General features: G+C 35.6%; 3 protein-coding genes across 8 annotated transcripts; 2 read left to right on the forward strand and 1 right to left on the reverse strand.

Moving 5' to 3' along the window:
- The first annotated feature begins 1,608 nt into the window (after positions 1 to 1,608).
- LOC111488043 (pyruvate dehydrogenase E1 component subunit beta-1, mitochondrial) lies at positions 1,609 to 8,293 on the forward strand. 5 transcript variants are annotated; one of them, XM_023135625.1, is made up of 17 exons: positions 1,609 to 1,762; positions 2,122 to 2,194; positions 2,300 to 2,374; positions 2,832 to 2,912; positions 2,996 to 3,022; positions 3,131 to 3,193; positions 3,335 to 3,421; positions 4,325 to 4,381; positions 4,518 to 4,586; positions 4,972 to 5,105; positions 5,178 to 5,250; positions 5,346 to 5,411; positions 5,932 to 5,970; positions 6,062 to 6,186; positions 6,289 to 6,403; positions 7,693 to 7,802; positions 8,039 to 8,293. In XM_023135625.1, exons 2-16 carry the CDS (start codon positions 2,144 to 2,146, stop codon positions 7,759 to 7,761), a joined length of 1,131 nt encoding a protein of 376 aa, XP_022991393.1. In that variant the 5' UTR covers positions 1,609 to 1,762; positions 2,122 to 2,143; the 3' UTR covers positions 7,762 to 7,802; positions 8,039 to 8,293. The 5 variants fall into 5 exon arrangements, with proteins under 5 accessions (XP_022991393.1, XP_022991394.1, XP_022991396.1 ...); XM_023135626.1 differs by having other exon boundaries at positions 8,045 to 8,293; XM_023135628.1 differs by lacking the exon at positions 8,039 to 8,293 and having other exon boundaries at positions 1,609 to 1,874; positions 7,693 to 7,946.
- A 2,490-nt stretch (positions 8,294 to 10,783) lies between these two features.
- On the forward strand, positions 10,784 to 18,275 carry LOC111488056 (uncharacterized protein At2g33490-like). 2 transcript variants are annotated; one of them, XM_023135649.1, is made up of 11 exons: positions 10,784 to 11,107; positions 11,509 to 11,581; positions 12,358 to 12,432; positions 12,983 to 13,044; positions 13,157 to 13,225; positions 14,154 to 14,182; positions 14,293 to 14,500; positions 14,602 to 14,847; positions 15,383 to 15,427; positions 15,702 to 16,701; positions 17,762 to 18,275. In XM_023135649.1, exons 1-11 carry the CDS (start codon positions 10,994 to 10,996, stop codon positions 17,770 to 17,772), a joined length of 1,932 nt encoding a protein of 643 aa, XP_022991417.1. In that variant the 5' UTR covers positions 10,784 to 10,993; the 3' UTR covers positions 17,773 to 18,275. The 2 variants fall into 2 exon arrangements, with proteins under 2 accessions (XP_022991417.1, XP_022991418.1); XM_023135650.1 differs by lacking the exon at positions 10,784 to 11,107 and adding an exon at positions 11,285 to 11,399.
- Positions 18,276 to 18,768: 493 nt separating this feature from the next.
- On the reverse strand, positions 18,769 to 20,526 carry LOC111488057 (leucine-rich repeat protein 1-like). Its single transcript, XM_023135651.1, has 7 exons — positions 20,349 to 20,526; positions 20,136 to 20,268; positions 19,979 to 20,050; positions 19,566 to 19,709; positions 19,364 to 19,435; positions 19,208 to 19,279; positions 18,769 to 19,115 (listed from the first exon to the last, which is right to left on the reverse strand). The coding sequence occupies exons 1-7, from the start codon at positions 20,431 to 20,433 to the stop codon at positions 19,040 to 19,042; spliced, it is 654 nt and encodes a 217-aa protein (XP_022991419.1). The 5' UTR covers positions 20,434 to 20,526; the 3' UTR covers positions 18,769 to 19,039.

Here is a 20,526-nt window from a genome sequence, read left to right on the forward strand (position 1 = left end):
TCGGTTGATTAAACTTGCTTTCTATGTGTCTACCTAATTTTGAGTTAGTCCATGGAGATTTTTATACAAGGTTTGCCTAAATTCTGCAACTTGAATGAAAGTAATCATCGATATGAACCAAAAAGATAATATTTCATGTTAAGACATTCTTCTTTTTCGGATAAGATGTGTCACCAAAACATAAATAAGTGCATGAAAGGAAGACTCGAAGGGAAGAAAACACATTCTCCAACTCATTCTAGCCAAGAAAGTTACAAATGGATCCCCATAGCATGAATCGAAATGAATCACAATTACAAACTCTTTAACTAAGAAACTCCATCTAGAAGCTAAAAGGTTATGGAGAATCTATTTTCTTCCAAGATAGGTAAAGAAGACTTTTTTTTTACAAATGGTATTCTGATTCGGAACCATCCACCTGAAGGTTGTTTTACCAAACTATCTCTATTGGCAAAAACTCCAAAAAATTCTAATTAGAGACAGGTGACTAGAAAATCGTGAGGCCTAACATTTTTAGTTTAGAAGAGCCCCTCTCACATTTGGTCTTCACTGTTAACTGTTACGAATGTTTAACATGGTATCCAATGTTTTCAACATGGCTTTCAGAAATGTCAGTCCAATGCGTATATAAAATCAAAGCGATGCTCCGACATTAAGGGGATTAATGATTCGATGTCATCGTCCAGTTATATCTAAACCCCTGAAGTTCTACTCCTAAAACCGACCCAGAGCAAGATATGACGGACAATCGAGTACTGACAGAACTCTCCAGAGACCCTAACGGCGACCATAAACAGCGAAGTGATATTGAGATTGAAATTGAGAGAAAACCTGCCAAACACGAAGAAGCCTTTTTTTGGCGTTGGCCTTACGGGTTGTGGTGAGCTTAATTCTCTTCCAGACTAAACCTCCAGAATCGTGCTTCTTCACAATCTCCAATACCCGAGTCCCCCAAAATGCACCCGCCATCTTCCTTCCCCTTCCGCTTTCTCGATTCCGAGCGTGGCCCAGCTGTATGCCCGAATTCCCCCCCCAAAAGCTTCGGTTTTATGGCGCACTCACTCAACCCCCGCGAACACAAACAATAACGTTAATAGGTTAAATTACTCTCCTCAATTACTAAATCAAATTATACACTAAAAAGCTTTTGAATATTTGAATGAGATTAATTTCATAATTCATTAATCGGGGAACTCATATTTCAGTAAATAAGAAATGTACAGTTTCAACGAATTTGATTATTAAAAATAAAAGATGGATACCAAATTATTTCAATTAATTATATTTAATAAATTACTAATTTACTAAACGTTTCAATAGATATTTACTTACAATAATTAATGTACTTTTATAAATGATAATTTATTGGATTTTTTTTAATCAATACATTATTTTGAATTTATTACCATCAAATCATTAATTAGGTTAATTCAATGCATTATTATAAAAATTAAAAAAAATATATATATTATAGGTTGATAAATTAACTTTAAAAAAAAATAATTTAATCCAATATTTCTCTAATTTGCCCCCTACTCTCCGTTGCTTTGGCTCACAGTAAAAGTTCATTGTGGAGTTTAAACCAAAAAATAAAAAAAATAAAAAAAATAATTCCAAAAGTAAAATTGGGAAATATTAGGAGAGTTTGGTAAGGTGGTGGTGGGCTCGCCGTTTTCAAACCCCTGCATTCCCCTAAATTTCTTGTCTCATCGGATCTAAACCTTTGCAGCGGTCCAAATCCATATACGCCGGCCGAGCTAAGGTTCATATTATTCGCCTTCTTTGTTTATCCATGAATCTGATTCTCTTTCAGCTGCCGCTTTTTTTTCCATTGTTGAAGCTTTGCAACCTGTTCAATTGATTCTTCGATTCAGGTTTTGAAATTCTGCTACAGTTGTTGTTTTTGCAGATGCATCTGGTGTATCAGATATTGTTGTTTTTGTTGATATTGATGTTGATGTGTTTGTTTTCCTTTTCCTATTCCCCTTATCTTGCTGAAGTTGAAAGTGAAACTGGATTGCATGTCGGTGAATTGACGTCTGTGAGATACTTTGATGTTTGAAATGGAACTGTGAGTTGGATCGTTTGAAATGTATAAGCTTTTGTTTTTTCATTTCGCAGAGCTGTCTTTCGCGCGAGAAAAATGTGGGGAATCGTTCGGAAAAAAGTTGGAGCTGGAGCCTCCTGTATTCTGGTCCTGTTCCATGCACTTGAATGAAATTTCTCTTTGCATTGGATAGAAGATTTTTTTCCAGTGATTTTTATGCTTTCTGTGTGCGCGTTTTTTTTTTCTTTCCAGACTTCCGGCCAGGCTTTGCAGAGGCTTCGCCCTGCCGCCTCAGCATCGAGATACTATTCATCTGCCGCAAAAGAGGTAGTATACTGTCTCGTGTCCTTCGATACTTTATCTATTCTTATTCAGCCTCAGCTGGTGTTTTTCGTAGTTTCAATACATCATGTCCTTCTTGCTTTAGGATTCGGGTTGTTAGGGACCATTTTTCGATATTGTATGCTGAAACATTTTAAGAGCACAGTAATTTGGTTTCTTCTCATCAATAATGGTTAAGGTTCCTTTTATTTTTTCGTTTTGAAAATAATGTTCAGGACTATATTTTTTCCTCTCTCACTTTTGAGCGAGTTATTTAGTCACCCATCTATTAGATATCTGTGCATGATTTAATGACTTTCCATTTACTCTCTCTCTTTCTCTCTCTTTGAGCTCATTCTGTCGTATTATAGTCGAGGAATGTCTGTCCATCATGCTGCTCAATTTTGTTGTTTAAAAACGAAAGGCTAACATTCTTTCGTAAACTTATTCCAAATATGCACAGATGACTGTGAGAGATGCTCTAAACTCTGCACTTGATGAAGAAATGTCTGCTGATCCTAAAGTTTTTCTGATGGGTGAAGAGGTGAGGGAGAATGAACATGAATCCATTTGTATATTATATTGACGTGTCTATCCTTATGGCTAATTTCAAACATTCTAACGCAGGTTGGAGAATATCAGGGTGCCTATAAGGTTAGACATGTTAAAGAGATGATATCTAATTCATGTGATATTTGAATATTGTATCCGTTTGTATTGTGCATTTCAACAATTGTTGGCCTTTCTCTCCCCTTCAAGTAGATAACCAAAGGGCTTCTGGAGAAATATGGTCCTGAGAGGGTTCTTGATACCCCAATCACAGAGGTTGGTGTTTCATCCAGGATATATTCTTTTTCCTTCAATTTTTATTGAGCTATTTTGAATTTTTCACTGCTATGGTAGCAAAATATATTAAAGGAAAATGATTGTTTTCTTTCTGACCCAATGTTCTCTAAATTTATGCAGGCTGGGTTTACTGGTATTGGCGTTGGCGCTGCTTACCATGGTCTGAAGCCTGTTGTGGAGTTTATGACATTTAATTTCTCTATGCAGGTTATAACAATGAATTGCATACAATTCATTTTCATCATTTTAATTGGAATTTGGTTATTCACCATGTACAAGGATCCCCTCGTGTGTTTTCTGCTTGTATTAGCTAACTCTAAAATCTTGGTTCTGAACTCTGTCTGCTTAACGAAAAACTGATGAATGTGTTTTGCTGTTGCCTGGTGACATGTTCTGGTTTCTTTCATTAGCTGGTTGGAGTAAATTTTGATTCCAAATCATCTGGGAGCAGTGGTGCCAACTGTTAACTTTATTTGGTATTTTTAGTTTTTAAACTGGATTAGTTACAGTATTTGTGTGTTTTAAATAGTTTGTAATGTTACATCCACCCATATGTTGAGGATTGACGATAGCAAAAACCTGTGGTAATATTGAACTGTTGTTGCACGTGTATTCCCCTTTTGAGTTATAGTAAACACGTCAAATCCTCGTAAGGGCTTTGACTAAAATAAAGAGGTCAAAGAAAGCTGCAAGGATTAAGTGTCTTACCTAGCATTTGTAGCGCCATAAAGTTATATGAATTCCAATATATATATTAAAATGTATTTGTTTCCAGTTTTAATCGTTTGGATTCTGTATATAGCTTGATTTTTCATTTTTCTTCTCATCTGGAGTTTGTCTTTCTTCATGTTAGAGTTGTTTGCCAATTGAATTGTTGAACTGTCCTTTAAGCATTTATGTTGTTGTAATTCATCCTGTTGTTCTGTTCTCCAACTTTTTGCCTTCACATTGCTTGTCTTTGGTATGCAACTATATTTTAGCTTTCTCAGGGCTCAAGTCTAAATGCTTATGTCCAATTTATTTTCCACCATATTGATTGTTTCTACTATTTTATACTCCCAGTCTCCTTTTTCAATCATTGTTTGTCTCAGCTCTTTGTCATTACTGTAGGCCATTGATCATATCATTAATTCTGCGGCAAAAACAAATTATATGTCAGCTGGACAAATTTCTGAGCCAATTGTCTTTATACTCCCAGTCTCCTTTTTCAATCATTGTTTGTCTCAGCTCTTTCTCATTACTGTAGGCCATTGATCATATCATTAATTCTGCGGCAAAAACAAATTATATGTCAGCTGGGCAAATTTCTGTGCCAATTGTCTTTAGAGGACCCAATGGTGCAGCTGCTGGAGTTGGTGCGCAGCACTCTCAGGTTGATTTTTTTTCCTTTCCTTTTTACCTTTTGCGTGTGCATGTGATTGTATATTAATGCCTAAAAAATTTGAGTTAACTTTAGGTCTTTCTTTCTAAAGATTTTGGTAATTATTCGCTAGGCCTTATGCATTTGGATTGGTTGGAGCTCTTTCTTGTTGTTTTTTTCAGGCTATTTTCAGTTTGGTTCCTCTTTGGGCTGCCATTTTCTAGGCTCGTCTTTTGTTAATCTGTTTTTCTGTTGTCCTTTAGTTGACCTTTTGGTATTCTTTCTTATTTTGTTCTCTATGAGTGTTTAATTTATCAATGAAAAAACAATTTTCTACTCAACTTCATATGGTGAATTTGGGAAATCCATGCAATGTGCTTCAAATTTGCCTGTGCAGTGTTATGCAGCATGGTATGGCGCCTGTCCTGGCTTGAAAGTCTTGGCCCCATATTCATCTGAAGATGCTCGTGGGCTTTTAAAAGCTGCTATAAGGGATCCAGACCCTGTGGTGTTTCTTGAAAATGAATTATTGTAAGTGGTGAAAGAATTTGCTTTTATACTTTCTAGGAAAATAATTATTAACGATGTGCTCTGTTGCCTCAGATATGGTGAATCCTTCCCTGTTTCAGCGGAGGTCCTTGATTCCAGTTTCACTGCTCCCATAGGAAAAGCTAAGGTGATTCTGTTGTTGCTTTTGATATATTTCAGAAGATAGTTTCTGTTTTGGTACTCATCTTACGTTTTTAACTTTATACCATTTCTTTTTGATAGATTGAGAGAGAAGGGGAGGATGTGACCATTACTGCTTTTTCAAAGATGGTGGGATATGCACTTAAGGTTGGTATCCTTCAGTTATTTGGGTCTTGGGGTTTGGTTGTTTATTTAACTTGCCATGTCAAGGACTAATTTGACCTGTGAGGGGCAAGTTAAGTTCTTCAGTTGGTGAATATTATTTGAAGTACAACTTCTTGAATATGCATCTTTAGAATTGCTGATGAGAAGCGAGTCTTTTAGAGACATTTTGTTCATAAGAATGTAATATAGGAGGTTATCTTACTCTTCAGGGCTTTTTTTCATGATTATGTTAGATTTCAAGGAAAGTCTTCTTGGGTTCCAAAAGACTCCTTACGCACTTTATGTAAACAGTGATAGTTTTGCATTAGCTCAACCAATTGAGGTGGATCTGAAGATCGTACCTTAAGATGCTAGATTGTTTTTCTGGCAACTTTTAGGTTGGAATAATGGGAAATTATAAGAGATTTTCCTGGGTGTATGTGATCTTAAATTTTGATGCACATCTTTAGCGATGTTTAGAGTTTCTTAGATCCACGACTAACTCTATTGCTTGAACTATCAGGCAGCTGAAGTACTTTCCAAAGAAGGAATTAGTGCTGAGGTAATTTTTTTCTAGATGTGTTCTTTTAGATGTTTGTAGATTGATTTTGTTTTGTTGATCAAAAGTGTTATGGCCTATTTTGTTGGTATAGGTTATAAACCTGCGCTCTATTCGACCACTAGACAGAGCCACAATTAATGCTTCAGTTAGGAAGACCAACAGATTAGTAACAGTTGAAGAAGGGTTTCCTCAGCATGGCGTTGGAGCTGAGATCTGGTTTGTGATTTCCCCCCTCTTTTCACATTTATTCACCTTCTTGATTGACATTGTAGACGCCCTATTAACTTAAAGTGAATATTTTTTTTTTTATGTTGGCAGCACATCTGTTGTCGAGGAAAGTTTTGGCTATCTTGATGCACCGGTGCAGAGGATTGCAGGGGCTGACATTCCCATGCCTTATGCAGCCAATCTCGAAAGGATGGCTGTCCCTCAGGTTCATTTTCCCCACCTTTTCTAAAAGCCTTTTATCCCCTGAAAAGTTTAGTGTAATTTCAATAGAGTGAGAGAGAAGAAAGAACTCGTCTAGTGAGATAGATATATGTCGCTGATCTAGCATCCTTCTTCAAAAGTTCATTTGACACAGTGCCAGAGATAAAGAAAAACTATTAGTCTTTTGTCAAGGTAACAAGACCCATCTATTGTCTTTTGAGAAATTAATTTCTGTCAAAGGCAGTCCCAGAAGTTATGTTAAGGAGGGAGTAAAATTGTACTTTCTAATTTACACAAATCTTTCAATTCTTCAAATTAGGGCCAACTTTTATTTTGTTTTTGTTTTGTTTTTAATATCCGTGAGTGGCTAGGATAGCTTGGGCACACTTTGCTTAATCTCACAGGACAATCGACTAACTCTAAATATTTGGGTGCCAAGGAAGCTCATAAAGTATTAAATCTTAGGTAGGTGACCACCTTGGATTAAACTCATTTCCTCCAAGTCTTTTATTCAACCCATGACTCTTATTGTCCACCAGACCTATCCAGCCAACTTAGATCTAAGATTTTTAAAAATCATAGTGATAAGATAAGGAACCACTACAAGGGGAGCAGGATTCGGATTACCTTTTTGATCGAATCACTCCACAAGTAAGATCGATCATGTATAGCTTGAATGATTCTTGTTGATCAAATATCTCAAACACTTGTTTGAGATTCGAATCACTCCATAAACAAGATTGATCATGTTGAGCTTGAATGATTCTACATGCAATCTAAACTCCATAGAATTGCAAATAAACTTAGCCATTGGCTAAACAAAAGCACAAATGCTTCTTTTACTATATTTTTCAAGTCTACTTACAAATACAACATACATGGCTTTATATAGCCTCAAAATGAAACTACTAAAGGCATTTCAAGAGTTGTAGCATTCGTACTTAATGACCTTAATTAACCATTATGTAATTGTAACCTAAAGTAAATTAAAAGTCTTAAAATACATTAATGAAATACAATAACTCTAAATTACTCTAAATTGTAATCCACTCAAAATTCAAAACATGAAACTTCATTCTTCTTCAATGTGGCATGAATTGAAATATCTTTTGATAATTTCAACAATTTTTTCTTCACATCTTCATTGAAGCATATTGTATGACTGATGTCTCTTGGTTCATATCATATAGTTTTTTTGAATCTAAGACTAACTAAAACTCCCCCGTCTTTCTTGTTTGTTCCACTCCTGATAGACGGTTTTCTTTTTTTTGCTTGATGCTAATAATTGTATAGGTTGAGGACATCATTCGAGCAGCAAAAAGAGCATGCTACAGGGCTGTACCATTGGCGGCTTCCGGTTGATTTTACTCTTCCAATCTTGAAAAAAAAATTCCATCTTAGGGGTAAGATTTTATGACTTCTTTGTCCTTTGCCGTTCCTATTGTCTCAATCCAGGAGGAATTTCACTCTTCCCTTGTACAATAAAACTATTTGCTATTTAAACTTCACTCGCCTTTTAGCCAAGACAATTACATCCATTCTTTTAACGGGCAAGTCCAATCAAACTACAAAAGGGAATGATTTGGCTTTTAGTGAATATATTTTGTTGGGACTTGTAAAATAATAATTGGCTTGGCAGATGCAGGAAATTGTACATTGTTTCTGTGATGGTGTCTGATCTGGGGACGTAACCAAGTTGTTAAAATGACTTGGGAGAATGTTGTCAAAGATGGGAATTTCATTTTTGTCAACTCTATTTGATAGTCACATGCTTCCTTCTTCTTCTGCTTTGCGCTACTGATCCTTTGCTTGTCTTGTAAGTTCGAATCTTCCATCGCGCCTGGTTTTACATTATGTCCACACCAATTGGACCTACTGATTTTACATACATACATGCATACGAATTTCATTTTCTCTTTAGTTCTCTTCCCCCACTCCACACCGATTTTCTCCTACTCTCCTCACTTCCATGGCTTGAAGCTGAAACATAAAATAACCTGTAGTAATAGACGTTGTCGGACAGTGGTTTGGCATTCTAAACCCCCACTTTGCGCCTATTGCAGAGAGCAAGTAGTGGGTTGGGGCCGGTGTGTATCAACTTGTTACTCCAGACAATCTGTAGTTGAAGTGAGATGGGTAGAAAATTTTCATGGATTTTAAGGTTTCTGAGATTCTCTTGCTCCAGATTCTTTCATGGCTAACTAGTGGCTGTGGGTTTTATCTTTTGGTAATATCACATAAGTTGGTTCAGGTCCTCCTCCATAAAATTAAGTCATGAAATTAAATGATTTTCAATCCTCATCGTAGATTTTAATTTACGAAGAACCCTCAGAAGAAAGGAAAAGAAAAGAAAAGAGAATCATTGTATAAATCGAGAACTTCCAACACTTGGTTCATTTTGGTCCAGTAAGAAACGAAGTCAAAGTTGTTGAACAAAGAAAAATCTGCTCTGCTGTTTCCAACTTTGTGTCTGATGGGTGTTCTTTCCGGTTCCTTCTTAATTTTGAAGACCTATCGATTCTTTCACACTGCCCACTTTTGGCTGTCTCCATGATTTTTATTCACACCACGCAATTGTAAATTGCCGAATGATCAAATGAAGTTGGCTTCTTAATATGAATTAAAACATTTTGAATTGCATTTTTCTTCTAGTTGAAAACCCTTAATTATTGATTATTTGTTTTATATAGTTCACATTATGTTTCCATCACATCTAATTCCCTTTTCAATGCTAATTGTGTGATCAATTTAAACACTCATTAATTTTCCATTAATTAATAGCAACAACTATTGACATTCATTACGAGATTCTGTAGTTCCGGTAGGTCTATTTAAGATTCACACTGTTGACTAATTTATCAAATAATGTTTTGTAGAATGGTAAGAAAACTTAGATGAAGTAATTGAAATTTCTTATTATTATTTTAGAAATGATTTTTCAATATTTTTAGATACTTATGTATACCAACATCTTATCGAATAAAATGACAATATGCTTACTTTAGATTTATGTGAAATAATTTCTTAAATATAAATTTCTTTTTCAAAGTTGAATAATATTTAAATACATTAAGCTTAAAAATAGAGGATACTTTTTATATTAAAAAAAAATCGGTAAAAGTCAAACAATTTTGTGGCACGACTGTAATGATGGTTGTTGCCAGGGCGACAACGTGGTATAGAAGGTTTGACTGGCTGTTGACCTTCATTATTTTTTCTACCTGTGGCCCCTTCAAATTTTGAATATTTGGAAAAAAATATTATTATTTATCATTTTTATTCGCCTTAATAAGTTGAATATTCTTTTATTCCTTTTGCAAGATTTTTTAACTTTTTATTATTAAAAAAAATCCAATTTTCAATAACTTTGAAAATAAGTTTTCCCCCATAGTCTATTGTTTGTTTTCAAATGTAGCTAAGAATAAAATAAAATGTTGTTTTGAAAATAATAGTAAAAAAGTGATTAAATTACATAGTTAACCTTAAAACAAATAATAAAATAAATATTCATGTTTTTTTTTAGTATGAGTATAAAAAGGCGACCAAATTTTTAAAAATAAAAATAAAAGAAACCTAAATGGTATTTTTCTGAAATTTCAAATTGCTTTAAATGTGTGGATTAGATCTCACGTGCGGCACCTTGAAATATAAACTCATTACAAGAAAAAGAAAATTAAGAGAAATTGCAAGTAAAAAGCACGCTTTCCAACTTACGTGTAGACGACTTATGAAAAGTTGTTTTTTTTCTTTTAATTTTGTAATATTTTAAAAAACTTAATTCCAGACCATTTAAAATATTGGTGTAATATTATTCCATACTACTTGTTATATTGACAAATATTTATTAATGTAATTATTATTCCACCCCACATTTATTGTTTTATTATTATACTTTACTGTCCCAGCAACATTTCTTGCTATTTCCTAGAATTAAATTAAAACTCTGATTTTTATTTTTTTTTATAAATTAAATAGTTAGTTGGTGACTGAAAAGGATCATTTAAATGGCTCCCATGAATAATGAAACTTCTTAAAATAAAATAATGGTTTAAATATATATTAAAAAAAAAAAAAGTAAATATATGTTTGACCATTTTTTCTATATCGGTCCTGATTTAGACAAATAAAAAATGATTCCAAGATTACAATAAAAAGAATATTTAAATAAAAATAAAAATAGTGGTATCCGCTAATCAACGAGAACACAGTCAAACTGAAATGATCAATTCCACTAATTTTGCGCACTACTACGTGGCCTTCACACACGAATTTNAAAACGGAAAATTTATTTTTTTTTTCTTTTAACAAATAAAATTAAAGTCAAGATGTAGAAGAAGAAGAAGAAGAAAGGAGCTTTGAGATTTTTTTTTTTTTTTTTTTTTATTACAATTTTGGGGATAAAATTGTGAATTAATAATTATTATTTATTGAAATTTGGTTCTTCCCTTTCTGCCTGACGCAAGCTGAGAATGGAGGAGTTTGAACGAAGAAAAAAGTGGCATTGAGATTGAGGGCTTTTCTTCATCTTCCTCATACTCTCTGCATCTTTTGGTTTTCCCCTTCTACACTTCACCAATTGCTTCGATTTCGCAAAATGAAGACTTCTTTGAGGAAGTTCAAGGGTTTTGGACTGCACAGGCACGAAGCTAAGGACCGTGTAGATCTTCGTCCTTTGGCTCAATTGGATGAGCTTGCTCAGGCTTCTCGGGTATTCCTTTTTTTTTTTTTTTTTTTTTTTTTTTTTTTTTTTTTTTTTTTTTTTTTTTTTTTTTTTTTTGCTTCCACCCTTTGCCTTCTTGGGGATGAATTGCGGAATTGACACGGAATTGCGAAATCTAGACCAGGGCTCCCCCAGTTTTCTTCTATTTCATCCTCAGTTTTTGTTTTCCTCTTTTCCTTAATCTAGCTCTGGAACTGATCCTTACTATTGGGATTTTGTTTCTGGCAATTAATTGAGATTTGTTAGATGCACGAGGAAGAATGGAAACGGGAATTTTAGGGTTTTTCCTCTGTTTCTCATCTTTTCCTTCTTCGTAGGAGTGCTTCAGGATTGTTTTAAGTGTTGATTATGTGAAATTCTTACTGGTTACTGTGGTATTGTGCTTTCAGGACATGGAAGAAATGAGAGACTGTTATGATAGCTTACTTTCTGCAGCTGCCGCTACAGAAAATAGTGCTTACGGTAACTTCTAGATCAACCAATGTTCTAACATATCGAGTTTCAGTCAACTCTCTTTTATATCTCTTACCAGCTGCTTGAAGCAGGAGGCTATTATGCTGCCTTACTTTATTTGCATGTTTCCCTTACATTTTCTCTGCAAACAAAATGCCATAAGATCTGAATTTTATGTTTGCAATGGTCTTATTTAATTGTAGATTGAAGGATGAGGTTGATATCGGTATACATGCAATTGAAAAGGAATGAACGATCGAAATTTTCAATAATATTATTGAATCAAAATTTTCAGGATGCTTTAATGCATAAAGACGTGAACTCTATGCCTCCTTTAGCCAATGTCGTCGCACTGTTAATTATTATTTGGGGCTGTTATTTTCAATTCTCAAGCAAAGTGGTTTGGTGGATTTTCTTGTTTTGTTAACTTTTTTCCCAGATGATTTCCTTAATAATATCTTCATACCTCTAGCTTTTGTATCCACCAGCTTTGAATGTGTCTATATATGAATGACAGAGCTAAAATTTGGCTGATCGATCCACTTAATTTGCCTCCTTTCTCGAGGAAAATAAACAGTTACTACCATAAGGAAATTCTGCAATATTCAAATTTATGTCTTTGAATGCATAATGCTGCATGACTCTTTTACTTTCATGATATATAATTTTGAATTTGAGCCTTCTTAAATCTATGGGTATGCCAGATTTTAAGATCTCCATCTCCGTTGGTATAACTGGTCCTGCAACTTTGTTATTTAACTATGGTTCTTATGTCTTATTTTTAGAATTCTCAGTCTCGTTGCAAGAAATGGGTGCATGCCTTCTTCAGAAAACCGCACTGAATGATGATGAAGATAGTGGTATGTAAATTTAAATTCTCTCAATGCCATTATTACAATAGGTGTGTAGGGATGACCATCCACTGATATTTGCGTTGGTGTATCTTAAATCCTGTTAGTTAACTTAGTTTAAGGACATACAATTTCTTGGTGTGGGCATATTTATATCCAGAACTATGTTTTTCAAGTAGGGGGTTATGAACGGATGTCTGCTCATATTTCTTTTTGCAATCCATGTTGCAACTGTTATGTTCTCGAGCTTTCCTCCTATTTGAATTGGTGTTAGTTTGTTGAGTCTTGAGATTTTGGTGCATCCCTTGCATCTATTTATTTTAGGTGGATTATTATTATTATTTTTTTTTTTTTTAATTTGATTGATGCCTCATTCTCTCGATAGCAATCCTTTTGTTGATCAATAATTTTTCTGTTACTGGTAAAAAATAATAGTTTAGGCTAATTGCATGGAGCTATTTTCTGGTTGAAGCTTTCTTATTAGTTAATTTTTTTTAGTTTTGTTATTACTATCTCAAACTTGCAAATTATAAGTTATGTATCTTCTACCCCCATGCAGGTAAGGTTCTGATAATGCTGGGAAAGGTGCAATTTGAGCTCCAGAAACTCGTTGATCGATATGTGAGCTGGCTTCTTGCTCTCCCTCTCTATTTGACATTCTATCTACCTATGTATCTATTGTCAAAACTCTTGGGTTTTGAGTGCTAAATTCAATTCTACTTAAATTTGTCAGCGCTCTCATATTTCACAAACAATAACACGCCCATCTGAATCTCTTCTGAATCAACTTCGAACAGTTGAGGTATGTCCTTTATGGAACTTTGATTAACTGTATATGGCAGCTGTTCTTCAGATCTCTTATTGTAATTAGTACATATACTTTGAAACTGGCCATACTAGCTTGCTTCTGTCCATCACCGTTCCTGATATTGTTTGGGCGTTCATGTATCTATGGGCATCTAGTTTACAGCAATGAAGTTTGTGTTGAAGATTAAGCACGTCCTGCATAACTACTTCTAAACGGTGAAGGTTTGTTGTTGGCTGCTGTCCCCATCCCTACCCTTTGGTTGTATGTGGGACTTTTTACTGGAATGATACGTATAGAATACTAGAATAATCTGAACAAAAGTTTTGAAGGATGAGATACATTCTTTCCCCTCCTTTCTCTTTTCCTGTTTTAGACAGTAAACAGATAATTCTTCACCAAAGGCTGAGATGCTTTGGAAATTAGAAATCCTAACTTTTTAAAGAAATAATGAAAGCCTTGTTCACTGTAGCTAATTCTCTCAAATTGACACATGTTCAAGAGTTCAAAGCATTCAAGTTTAATGACAGATTATTCTCTTGTTTTTAGTTGTTATCCTTTTACCATTTTCCTGTTGCTTGTTTATTTCCTATGATCTACCGCCTTTGCAACCTTTCAGTTCTTTCTGCGTGCATGTGTGTGTTAATCTTGGCATGGTCATTGGATTGTGTTTAAAACTTCACATGATGATCGGATTAACTATGTATAATATATTATGACTGAAATCTAGATTTCACTCTGGGTTTTTTACTGTTTCCCGTACCCCATTTATCTTCATTTCGTTTGTGAATAAATTGCATTTAACACGCTGTAAAGGTAACAATATTGTGTATGTTTTCATTGTATAATTGTTTCAATTCTGACCATCTTTTGAATAGAATATTGATATGAAGCACTTAACATACTGGCCTTCACTTGGGTGCAGGAGATGAAAAGGCAATGTGATGAGAAAAGGTTTGTTGCAAATAACTGTTCTTACTTAAACCCACATGTATATTGAAACCTGGTTGGTGGGTTAATTTACTTCCTGAAGATGTTCTCCTATATCATTGTATATTTCACAGAGAAGTATATGATTACATGAGACAGAGGCATAAGGAGAAGGGGAGGTCAAAAACTGTAAAAGGGGAGAGCTTTACATTGCAACAGTTGCAAGCAGCCCGAGAAGAATATGATGACGAGGCAACACTGTTTGTTTTCCGGTTGAAATCTTTGAAACAAGGACAGTCTCATAGTCTTCTCACACAGGCTGCACGTCATCATGCTGCTCAGGTTCAGTTTGTCCATTTCATGGGTCTTCCCTTTTTTCCTTTTAAAATTTTTCCTCTGAAATTTCTTTTTGATGATTTACACCATCTCCTGCTTGGAAACAGCTATGTTTCTTCAAGAAGGCACTTCAATCTCTTGAAGCAGTGGAACCACATGTTAAATCACTGACAGAACAGCAGCACATAGATTACCGATTCAGTGGACTGGAAGATGACAACGTGGATGATGGACATAATGATGGCATCGATGATGATGATGATGGCTATGATGAGGGTGATGATGGGGAATTAAGTTTTGATTATGCTCAAAATGATCGCGATCAAGCTATTTCAACATTACGAAGTTCTGAGGTGATCAGTTAATTTAAAACAGTGACCCCATAATTTGTGAAGTCTTTTCCTTTCATCTGTGCATTTCATGGGAACATTTGAAACAGGGTTGAGGGGAACAACTCTTTGCGATCATTCTTTGTAGATTTATCTGATGAACTCAATTCTTTTAACTTAAATTTATATCTTGGAGGTCATGGGTCTAAATCATTGTAGTCACCTATATGGGATATGAAATGTCCTATGAACTTCTTGAATATTCTAAGTTTGCTTCTAAGGTTGCTTATCCAGAATATATACATTCATATATTCCAAGGTTGAAGTTGTCTCATTAGATTAGTAGGCGTACATAAGCTACCAAAAGTTGACTTGGAGTTCTATCTCTAGTAATTTTTCATTTGGGAAAATGATTTGTTGTGTACCATGTTTATTTTTATGCAGTGTGTTGGAAAAGCAGGATGTATGGGTAGGAGAAGGGGGATGATACATGTCTTAGTTGTTGAATTTAAGCTCTTAAATATATGCTAGTTGTGTAATATATGTTTCAATGATGCAGTTGGACCAGCCAGATCTTGCATTTCATCATGTGGAAGCTTTGAAGGTGAACCTAGTTTACTTTAAATTTCTTCCCTTGTGTTATTATCCTGGAGAGACCATTTTGTAGATTATGTAGATTCAAGATATCACTTATTTTATAATGTTGGTTAGTGTATAAGTACATGCACTGCATGCGTCACATTTTCCTAACTTGATGGAGTACTGGACTTTGGCAATAGCTGCGTTTCTGTACCAATTTCACATTTAACATCATTGATTCATGAAAGAAAATGCAGTCTTCCATCTTCATAAATTTATTTTTCTACGTGGCCATGCAGGAAAATCTGCAAAGAAGTCATAGGAATTCTTTTTCTTTTGGTGGTAGAACAGTAAGCCAGTCTGCCCCACTTTTCACCGATAAAAAATTTGATGCTGCTGAAAGAATAAGACAGATGCAGCCTTCATCAACCCGGAGGTTCCATACATATGTTCTACCCACCCCAGCTGATACAAAGGGTTCAATTTCTGGAGTTCCCGGAAATCCCATGCCTAACACCACCCAGACAATACATCAGCAAAATTTATTGCAGCACTCGTCCCCATTGGAGCCAAGGAAGTATGACAAGCTAATGGGAGATGAAAATATATCAGGTTATGGTGCCGCAAAGGTGCAGTCTGTACTCAAGGAGAGCAACACTAACGCATCTTCCACTCAGTTACCTCCTCCTTTGTCTGATGGTTTGCCACAGCACAGTCTAGCTGCTGCTTCTGATGCTAAGAAAATTAAGAGACTAGCCTTTTCGGGCCCTCTAATAGGTAAGCCATCAACTAACAAGCCTGTTCCAGTCGAAAACCCCCAGTTATTTTCGGGACCTCTCCTACGAAATCTAGTGCCACAACCGTTGTCATCATCACCAAAAGTGTCCCCATCTGCTTCCCCTACTTTTATTTCCTCACCTAAAATAAATGAGCTTCATGAGCTTCCTAGGCCTCCCATTAGTTCAACATATAAGCCATCAAGACCCTTAGGTTTAATTGGTCACTCAGCTCCTTTGATATCCAAAAGCCAAGGACCCTCTGCTGCAACTCAAACGGTTGTAAGGAGTACGGCATCTCCATTGCCAATGCCTCCTCTTCAAACCATCACACGCAGTTTCTCCATTCCTTCCAGGAGTCCTAGGGAGACAGAGACCTTATTTCACGAGCCAAAACCTCTGGAAACCATTCGATCTTCTGAAATGTTATTAGACACATCTTCACCTCCCTTGACACCACTTATCTTATCTAACAACCAGAGTCATACATCAACAGGTTCAGAGAATGGTCCTGCAGTTAAAGGTAATAAAACCCTTTGCTATTGAATATTCTCTATGTCTGGAAGTTAACTTTCCTAGTCGCTTATGACTTCTCATGAATTAGGTAGTACACAAATTGTGAATCTTCAGTTAAACTTAAAGATTTGGGGTTTTAGATTGAAGCATGGGGTGGTTGACTGTGTAGTTACTTGGATGAATATGAGATGGGGCATTCATTTCAGTTTCAATTTGTTAGGAGTTCATGACCATCTCAGTTTAACTACCAACGATGAATGCACAGGGCATCTGGATACTTGATTCCCAAAAGATGTTACCTATTCCTTACTAGGTTCAACGACTTTTCTGATTTCTAAGGCTAGATTGTGACAATGATAAATGGTATTACCGTATTTTGTTTACAAGTAGATAATCTCCATGTTGCTTTACACTGATAAATATAGTTTTTGGTTTTTGAATCTTTTATCTATCCATATACAGATTCCAATGATAATAAGATGACTCAGATCTATTGAAAATTTGCTAATTTGTGGCTAGCATAAAAGCATTACATTAGCGATCAGTGTATGTCAATAAAATATATCTTTCTATGACTTTCATCATTGCCCAACCTTAGTCTGCACATAGGTTTAGACAGATTTAGATTTGGATGTTCTTTTCCATCTTTATACTAACTATAAGATGAAGATCAATCGAGATGAATATCTTAGACATAATGAGGGCGGGAATGAGACCCATGGGAACCAATGTAGAGAAAAAAGAGACCAGAACACGTTCAGTAAGCAATGCAGGGTAGTTTGAGGTTGAGAAGATTTTTCATTTTGAGGTGGTTATGGGCACTTTCCATGAGGAACACATAAATCATAAGTGTTGAACTATGCTGAGTTGAGCTAGAACTAAGAATTAGGTTGAGTTTGCTGGAACAAACTAACAAGATTGCTTCTTAATTATGTGGTAAAAACTCAGAATACTGGAGAAGAAAGGTAGATAGCTTTTTGTGGCTTGTTTTTGACATCCTTAGATTTGCCTCTGTTTCTGACTATATTTGTCTTGTTTGCCAGTATTGATGTATTTCTTTGCAACAGGTGCAGATTGAGGAAAACTTTGTGGAGATTATAGTCTGTTGGTCGCAGTGAGAACTGGCCGGGGCAAAAGGTAGCTGTTCCCAACCATCATGCAGTACAGGTCTTACGTTGTAAATAATTCCTCCATCTATTCTGTTCTGTTTTCATGGTGATCACTTGGCACGTAATTAATTAAATAATTGCCATGGCGTTCATCATCAAATGAGTTTTGTATCTCCCCAAGCAAGTAATGGAAAAAAGAACACACCCCACTCCCCCCAAGCAAAAAAAATCCAGAATAACAAAAAATATTTTCCCTTCCAATTTTGTACCCTTTAGTTTCCATTTGTTAGGTTGAGAAATCAACGCTCCTACAAAATGTTGAATGTACTGTGACTTTCTTCTTTCATTCATGGATCAAGTAACCTTTCTTCAATTGATATGTGAAGACTGTGTACACAAATTCCTCTTCAGATGGCACTTTTGTGTAGAGTTAACCTGTACTAGTATTTTAGTTTGTATATGCGATTATGCATTTGGGGTGTACTTGTTAGATTTGAATTGTGACATCGAGTTACATGTATGAGGGAGTTTTTTTTTTTTTAATTTCCTTGTCATGAGTTTATAATCTTCTACCGCACTTACAAGCTTTCGACTGCACATAAATTTAGGGCATATTTGGAATGGCTTTTCAAGCCTTGAAAAAAGGGGTTAAGATGTCGTTCCAAACATAAACCCTTCTCAAGTGTTTTGAAAAGTTATTGTAAACAAGCTATTAGAAGTTTGCAAAGGTTTTAGCCATCTATTGTTTCATACCATCTGGAGAATATGCTACAACAATCTAGTTATATTATTTTAGTTTAGACCATCACAAATCTTGATTTATGAAAGTTGTGAGCCAAACATCTCCCAATTCAATAAAAATGTACATTCATTTGATATTTCTTACACATTAAACGTGATGGAATATGAAGCTTTTGTGAACGATAGTTTTATTATTACTTAGCTATGATTAAGTTGGTTTGCTCTTATTTGGCAACGAATGGTTTCTGCACTGTTGAGCTACAAAATTCCTTTGCTATATATATTTTTTGTTTAGTCTAGAATTTGCAGGCTCCAGTTTCCAATATTGGTCAAGACCTCAAACATCTGCCGGGATGATTTAGAAAGCAAACTACTAACCAGAATGACCTCCCAAAAGTAAGCATTACAGTCTTTTGATATGGAATATTAAGTGATACTATTTTTACAATACAGAATCCTCTCTCCCCTTTTAATTGAGGCACATTAAGTCAAACATCAGCATGTTCCTCCATTTTCATATCTCACAAACCCCATTAGTTCTGGCCCCTCCAATCTCGGGTTGTTCTTGAAACTGCATCAATCAAAACCGTGAAACGAAAATGAAGCAAACATCTATACAAAGCAAATGGATCATCTTAAAAACCAATCAATTCGATCGATCACCTTTCCTCCGAGAACTTGGAGAAGGAACCTGATATTGGGATCGTCCCGCACAGATCGTTATCTGACACATCGCTGTGAAGATGGAATTGTTAGATCATCACAGGCTACTTGTGATGAATGCAAGACAGAGAACATGAAAAAATTTAATGTACTCACATGATTTTGAGGCTGCCAAGTTTGGTGAGTTGCCTTGGTATTTTACCAGTGAGCCTGTTCCCATTCAATCTCCTGTAGTTTCACATGAACAGTTAAGGATCATTCATAAAGGTTAAATTAAACTAGTTTAGCTCCTAAACCTTCTTCGATATCAGTATGAAAGACCAAAGAAAGAGGCACATTTAAGAAAGAAAAGACTGACAGGAAGTTGAGATTGGAGAGGTTGGAGAGGGAAGGAGGAATGGGGCCAGTGAGGTTGTTGTGGTAGAGATCTAAGCTGATGAGGCTCTTCAGCCGTCCGATCTCCTTTGGAATTGGACCCACCAATTCATTCATGTACAATTCCCTGCAACAACCAGACCCAACGCCCAATCCCACATTAAAGTTTGCAATAAATAAGTTTTCAAGAAAGAATCACCAAACCCAATTTTTTTTCATGTTCATTATGATCCTTGTAGTGGTTGATTGACTTGGGAATTGGAGTTGGTGACTCATTCTTAAATGAACCCTCCAACTTTCCCATCTCTTACCATTTTCTGCTCCCCAAGTCTCTGCTAATCTAATTCAAATTTGTGTGTTGGAACATAAGTGAATGAACAAGAAGATGTTACTCACAAATATTGAAGGTGGTCGAGATTCCCCAACTCAGGAACCAAGTTGCCAGACAACTTTGCATTTCCAAGATCGCTGCAACACAAACAGGACATGTGTGTCAAAAGAGTTGGAACACAAAAGGGGCTTGGTAGAAAGTGGAGAAAAAGAAGATATTTACAGGCGAGTGACGCGGTTAGCAGAGTCACAAGTGACATGGAACCAAGTACAAGGATCAACAAGAGTTGGATCCCAGCTCTGTAACACATTGTTTGGATCCTTCACTGATCTCCTCAAGGCGTACAAAGCATCCCCTATGTTCATCCAAGCACTGCCCCATCATTAGTTAAAGAAAAAAAGGAGTTTAGTTTATTTGAAGGGGTAGGTTGATTACCTTCTGAGTTGGGAGTTATGGGGACCAACAGATTTGAGAGCACAAAAACAGCAAGAGGAAGAAGAAGAGGAGGGAAGGTTGCCATTGTCAAGCAGTTGAAGGGGGAACAAAGATGAAGTTTATATATATATATATTTTTCAGAGAGAGAGAGAGAGAGAGAGAGAGAGAGGGAATTGA

The sequence above is a fragment of the Cucurbita maxima genome, unplaced genomic scaffold (genome assembly GCF_002738345.1).
Source record: "Cucurbita maxima cultivar Rimu unplaced genomic scaffold, Cmax_1.0 Cma_Scf00013, whole genome shotgun sequence".
NCBI classification, from domain to species: domain Eukaryota; kingdom Viridiplantae; phylum Streptophyta; class Magnoliopsida; order Cucurbitales; family Cucurbitaceae; genus Cucurbita; species Cucurbita maxima.

What these genes read in the sequence shown, in the direction of transcription:
- LOC111488056 (XM_023135649.1), top strand. Translation starts at nt 10,994, where the DNA reads ATGAAGACTTCTTTGAGGAAGTTCAAGGGTTTTGGACTGCACAGGCAC. An exon ending in GAATGATGATGAAGATAGTG is followed by an intron (nt 12,433 to 12,982) that starts GTATGTAAATTT and finishes ACCCCCATGCAG; the next exon opens with GTAAGGTTCTGATAATGCTG. An exon ending in ATCATGTGGAAGCTTTGAAG is followed by an intron (nt 15,428 to 15,701) that starts GTGAACCTAGTT and finishes GTGGCCATGCAG; the next exon opens with GAAAATCTGCAAAGAAGTCA.
- LOC111488057 (XM_023135651.1), bottom strand. Translation starts at nt 20,433, where the DNA reads ATGGCAACCTTCCCTCCTCTTCTTCTTCCTCTTGCTGTTTTTGTGCTC. An exon ending in CTCTCCAATCTCAACTTCCT is followed by an intron (nt 19,436 to 19,565) that starts GTCAGTCTTTTC and finishes GTGAAACTACAG; the next exon opens with GAGATTGAATGGGAACAGGC. An exon ending in CTTGGCAGCCTCAAAATCAT is followed by an intron (nt 19,280 to 19,363) that starts GTGAGTACATTA and finishes CCATCTTCACAG; the next exon opens with CGATGTGTCAGATAACGATC.
- LOC111488043 (XM_023135625.1), top strand. Translation starts at nt 2,144, where the DNA reads ATGTGGGGAATCGTTCGGAAAAAAGTTGGAGCTGGAGCCTCCTGTATT. An exon ending in CTGGAGCCTCCTGTATTCTG is followed by an intron (nt 2,195 to 2,299) that starts GTCCTGTTCCAT and finishes TTTTCTTTCCAG; the next exon opens with ACTTCCGGCCAGGCTTTGCA. An exon ending in GGCGTTGGAGCTGAGATCTG is followed by an intron (nt 6,187 to 6,288) that starts GTTTGTGATTTC and finishes TTATGTTGGCAG; the next exon opens with CACATCTGTTGTCGAGGAAA.